This window comes from Pteropus medius, unplaced genomic scaffold, assembly GCF_902729225.1.
Source record: "Pteropus medius unplaced genomic scaffold, Ma_sr-lr_union100, whole genome shotgun sequence".
In the NCBI taxonomy this organism is placed as follows: domain Eukaryota; kingdom Metazoa; phylum Chordata; class Mammalia; order Chiroptera; family Pteropodidae; genus Pteropus; species Pteropus medius.
Genome location: NW_024340849.1, coordinates 47,766,226 through 47,772,225, shown reverse-complemented (window position 1 = coordinate 47,772,225; position 6,000 = coordinate 47,766,226). Strand labels below are relative to the sequence as shown.

At 37.5% G+C, this 6,000-nt stretch overlaps 1 protein-coding gene across 1 annotated transcript in view; it reads right to left on the bottom strand.

Moving 5' to 3' along the window:
* Positions 1 to 6,000, bottom strand: part of RAB31 (RAB31, member RAS oncogene family) — a 115,617-nt gene that overhangs the window by 38,591 nt on the left and 71,026 nt on the right. Inside the window, exon 4 of the mRNA XM_039845898.1 lies at positions 692 to 763. Coding sequence (XP_039701832.1) covers positions 692 to 763 — 72 coding nt within the window. The remainder of the gene's footprint in view (positions 1 to 691; positions 764 to 6,000) is intronic.

Genomic DNA, 6,000 nt, shown 5'->3' with positions numbered 1-6,000 from the left:
ACACTTAGAGTCCTGTTTTCCTTTCTGCCTTTTACTCACAACTGTCCTCTGGGAAACAAGCCAAGGCAGACACATTTAGGTAAAAGTGGTCAGGAACTCCAGGATGCAACTGTGAAGAATCATTAAACTACTGGTCCCTGTGCACTGAGTCAGCACTCCAGGAGTGAGAAAAAATGTCAGCATACCATTGCAGTTATTTGTTGATGGATATCCTAGATCCTCAATGTGCTCAATGTGATCACTAAAAATATATTTATTTTAAATGTAGACAGACACACTATACATACAGAAACACTTTCCTTGGCATTTTAAACAGTACGATTAAAACACTAATAGAAAATAAGCATCCTATAATTATAAAACATGAAAAACTTAAAGATAGTTTTCCTTTTCCTAAAAAGCTAATATTCTAGAGAACAATCCTAACAGGCATGACCTTGCCTCTATAAACAGAGTCAATTTTAAAAACGACCGGTCATTGTTGTTTATTTAATTTAGCAGATAAACTAAAATGTTTCATTACATATAGGTGAAATAAACTCAATACATACTGTCCATAATCCCCATTCACCACATTACGAAATCTCATTCCAGGCTACTGTCAAGACTCACGCAGTGAAGTCTCTGCTTTGGTCTTTCTAAGACAGAGAATCACCATAAATCACCTAAATTCTAACGGGGACATTCTTACCTGTTTGGTAATGTCGTACACTATGACAGCTGCAGCAGATCCACGATAGTACATGGGAGCCAGGGAGTGAAACTGTTGAGGAACAACGAACAGTTTTAAGCCAAAGTGAACACATCTCATGAAATCTTAAATTAAATATAAAACTTCATCCCACATGATCTTTATATAAGATCACTGAATTTCCTTTAGAATTTTCCCAGGGTTTATATTAAATAACAAATTTTCCTCCTCAACCTCACATATGCTTATGGTTTATAGACTATGAAATTCACTCTTGGGCAAAGGCCAAAAATAAATTTTATTTTAAATATTAATATCCTATGAAATTTCTTTTTTCTACTGATCATCATTTATCTAATATGGCTGACCAGGGCAATCTCATTAGAATTATACAGCAGTAAGAAAAAGATGCTTGCCAAGGGCAAGAATAAGGAGTCTGGCACAGATGACAAGACCCTAGCTGAGCCATTAATGAGGAACACTGCAGCAAGGACATCTCAGCAACCGCCCGCGGGTCTGGATGGCTTTGTCCCTTGAAGGCATGACAAACGGTGACAGAGATGAGCTTCATTCCAAAATGTGAGCAATGCGAGTCTTGTTGGTCATTAGAACCATTTATCCCTAAGCAGGATAAGTACTCTGAGGATACATACAGATTTATGTATATTTTGAAGAATATATCTTTGAATATATTTGAATATCTTTGAATATATTTGAAGAATATATTGTAGAATATATTGAAGAGTATAGATTTGAAAGTCATTAAGAAAAAGATAATTCAGTTCAACAGAAAAATGGACAAAGAATGGATAGATAGATAGATTGATAAACAGGAAGAGATAGAAATTGCCAATGAATACTTTAAAACATGTTCAACTATAATAAAAGAAATGAAAACAAAAGCAATGGTGAGGCACTTACTAATTTATTAAATATTTGAAAGATTTATCATATCCAGTCTGTGTGGATTTTCTTTAAAAAGATGCTCAGCATCACTAATTAGTCATCAGGGAAATGCAAATCTAAACCACAATGAGACACCACCTCACACCTGTTAATATGGCTGTTATTTAAAAAAAAAGCGACAAGTGTTGGTGAGGATAGAGAGAAAAGGGAATCCTTGTACACTGTTGTGGGAATTTTAATTGGTGTAGCCAATACGGAAAATAGTATGGAGGTTCCTCAAAAACCTAAAAAGAAACTATCACATGATCCAGCAATTTCTCTTTGGGGTATATACCCGAAGGAAATGAAATTGGTACCTCAAAGCAGGATCTGTACTCGCATGTTCATTGCAGCATTATTCGCAATAGACATGACATGGAAACAACCTAAGCATTTGAAGACAAATAAATGGATAAAGAAAACGTGGTAGATATATACACAATGGAATATTACCCAGCCTTATAAAAGGAGATCCTGCCATTTGCAACAACATGGATGAACCTGAAGGACATTATGCTAAGTGGAATAAGCTAGAAAGAAAAAAAACTGCGTGATCTCACTTTATGTATAATCTAAAAATGTCAAACACATAGAAGTAGAGAGTATGGTGGTGGTTACCAAGAGCTTGGGGGGTTGGGAGATGCTGGTCAAAAGGGACTAAGCTGCAGTTATGTGAGATGAATAAATTCTAGAGATCTAATGTACAGTATGATGAATATGGTTAATAATACTGTATTAAATCTGGAAATTTGCCAAGAAAGATTTCAGGTGCTCTCATCATTTTTTTAAAAAGGTGATTATGTGAGGAGATATGTTAATTGCATTGACTGTAGTAATGTATACGTACATCAATCACCATGTCATACATTTTAAATATATACGATTTTTATTTTAAAGAGACCTTCCTTCAAAGACACTGTCGGTAATATATATCAAAAGTTGAAATGTGCATACTGTTTGACCCAGTAATTCCACTTATAGGAACATATACTGGAGTGATCATCACACACACAAAAATACTCATCCCTATATGTGGGAGCAAATATTTACAATCAACCTAAAGATTAATCACAGAGAATTCATTAATGCTGTACGTATGTAATGAAATATTCCACAATAATTAAAATGATAATGAGGATTTTTTTATAGGAAAATAAGCTTTGATATACTATTAAATAAAGAAATAGTCTCAAAGCAGCATATGTGGCATAATATAATTTAGGATAAAATGATATGTGGGTGTGTGTCTGTGTGCAGGTATAACATAATGTTTCTCAAAATGTTAATGGCAGGATTTCTAGTGATTTGCACATTTTCCTTATGAGTCTGAGTAGCAAAAATTGTTACAATGGTTTTTAAGTTTTAAAAAGCAGTCATTTTTATTGGGGTAATATTAGGGGAGGGAACAGGGAGGGAATGAAGGAAGGAGGGATGGAGCCTGAAGCTTTTCCGGCAAACAATAAAACAATCGCTCATTCGATTTTATTTCCCACACAATACTGATCATGGAATAAGCACTTGTCAAACTGACGTGATTCTATTTGGAAACCTGAAGCACATCACAGTATTGCACTGAAGAATGCTAATGTGGCTCTCACAAGAGTGGAAGGAAGCAGGTGACTCTTTGCCAATTCCATGCCCTCCTGAAAGTCTCCAATTTGAAGAGAAATTGCCCTGGTGCCTCTGTGGTTTTCAGACAAGGGATCAGGCTAGATGGAGCTCAGGATCAACCCAGGAGTTCCTAGCTAAAGGGCTTGGGCCACTTGCCAGGACTCCCTGGAGAACAGCAAGCTATTTACCACACGTGCCTTTCCATAGTCACTGACTGCCCAGCGCTGTGTGTTTTTTATAACATTAGGCATCAATAAGTCTATTTTAATCTACCCTTTGGCAATTCACTCCACATGTAGAAAACAAAATTAAAATTCCTGCCCAGACAGAAAAAGAGCAATGTTATTTTTTAAACATTCCTGCTTTGCTAAGAGTAGGAAATGCATATAGGTATCCTTTTAGCCCAATTATATACATTATTTCAAAATAGCCTCCATACAAGAATGGTCCATTCAAACACACCAAGAAGGAGAGTCAGTACAAAATTTATATCTCAAAAATCAAGGTACACAAGCACAAGGAGGAGCAAATTGTGGACATCTTCTAAGACAGTTCATTTTCAGCTATAACACCATGAACTGAATCTAAAATGGTCTCATGAATTATTGAATAGAACTTTGTTTATAATGCATTACTTGTTCTTTCCTTCCTCCAAATGGAATCATTTTTAAATAAATCTGTTGGTAATGCCACTTAAATGACTTTATTGCCAGGGACTTCGGAGTTCGATGAGTTAAAAGTTCACATCTCAGTTCCGAAACCCAATAATGCATTGACCAAAGGATAATATTAGTGGAGAACAAAAGGATAAATCACTTCTAGCCTACAATGTGTATACTTTTCCCCATACAAATATAAAACAAAAGCACCACAATCGGTCTCAATACTCAACACGACATAACTCAATTTCCATGGCGTCAGAAGACTGATGAAACACTCACATAAAACATTATTCCGGAAACTAAGTCCACAATCATAAGAGGTTGATACAATTTTTTTAGCCTCACCTTAAAAGTTTTTGAAAATTAGCACAACAGATGCTACTACAAAATCCTTCCTTCCCTAACTATTAAACAGAATATTTGTAATATCAAATTAAAGTAATCAGGTAACTCTCAGAAGCACAGGGAATTGTGAAAAGCTAATATGTCCCCTCAAAAAAAATGGCTCTTTATGTCCTTAGTATATGTGAATTTTTGTTTTTTAATTGTTGGCTATCTACAGGATAAGGGAAAACATATTGGCCTTCGAGCTTCTTAGACTCCTCAGCTTTGACAGATGCTAATAACCCTGTCCTCATTTGCAACAACTGGTAGAAGGATAAGCAGACATAAGCTTTCTGGAAAGCAACTGGACAAAGTATTCTGAGAGTCTTGAAAAAGTTCACATGCTTCGATTCAACAATTCCACTTCTGAAGGGAATACTCTGAGAAGATCACAAAGTAACCAGAATTCATTCTAGAATGATCAGTAATGCTGAAAAATTGGAACCAACCTCAATGTCTAACCATTAGGGATTGGAAACATAAATTTGGCTTAGCCATATAGTGCAGCAGTCTCCAACCTTTTGGGAATCAGGGACCGGTGCTCCTATGAGAATCTAATGCCTGATGATCTGAGGTGGAGCTGAGGCGATGATGCTACCACTGGGGAGTGGCTGCAGATGGCTCGCCCGCCTACCACTCACCTCTTGCTGTGCAAACTGGTTCTTAACAGGCCAAGGACCAGTACCAGTCCGTGGCCCAGAGGTTGGGGACCCCTGATATTGTGAACTATCAAGCAGCAGTTAAACTCAAGTTTCCAAAAAATATGAAATGACACAGGCAAATTGGCCTAGTTTTATATTTCCCAAGGGTCTTCTATCTATAGAACTCTGGGCCCTTGAGATGCTTTTTGGAAAAAAGCTTTCTTGGCCAAATAAATTTGATAAACACTATGTATAAAAATGCTTCCCTGGAGGTTTACAAAGTATTATTAGTACCTTAAAGTCTCTGAAAATGTCTATAGTAAAGAAACCTATTAATTTTGATGTAAACTCAGGATTCATAATTTATTTCTTACCACTTTTTCAAGTAGTATATATTAACACCTAGGAACCCAGTATGCTTGGAACCCACCATACACACATAATATGAAGAGACCTAGACTTAAGGCGGAGTCCAGAGACCTGTGTCTGGCTCTATATTCATTTCATATTTTTTAGCATGGAGGCAGCAGTGGGAATAGGGGTGGTGGCGATAGCTAAGGTCCTTTCTGCTCTGTGAAGATACTCGTGGCCGCGGCAAGACAGGCTCTGCATGGGACCTCCTTCCCTTGCTCACTCTTGATTCTTTTGAGTGCCTTACCTGCAGCACAGACCCTCCTTCTCCCCATGCCACACCATCCTGTGTGTGTGTGTGTGTGTGTACATATCACACAGTGGAAAGTATTATTCCAAAAAATCTCCTAATCCTTTAGACCACCCAGTCTGCTTCAGGCAAAATTCCTTAAATGTAGGTTTGTGGCATCATAAATTCCATAGCAGCAAAATTCAGCACGTCAAGAATGAGCAGTGGTGGAAAATACACAAAGTTTCCAAACAAGGACAGGCTCCAGCTGGGCTCGGCTTCCAGGGATGAGAATTATCCAGGCCAGAAGGCTCTGGCATCGCGTCCAGGAACTTGCAGGGATTGGTTCTGTATTACGATTTTCAGAGAACGCTCTGTCCCTGGTGAGTCACTTCAGTGCAGCCTGGGAGCCAGTGCTTGTCTGTC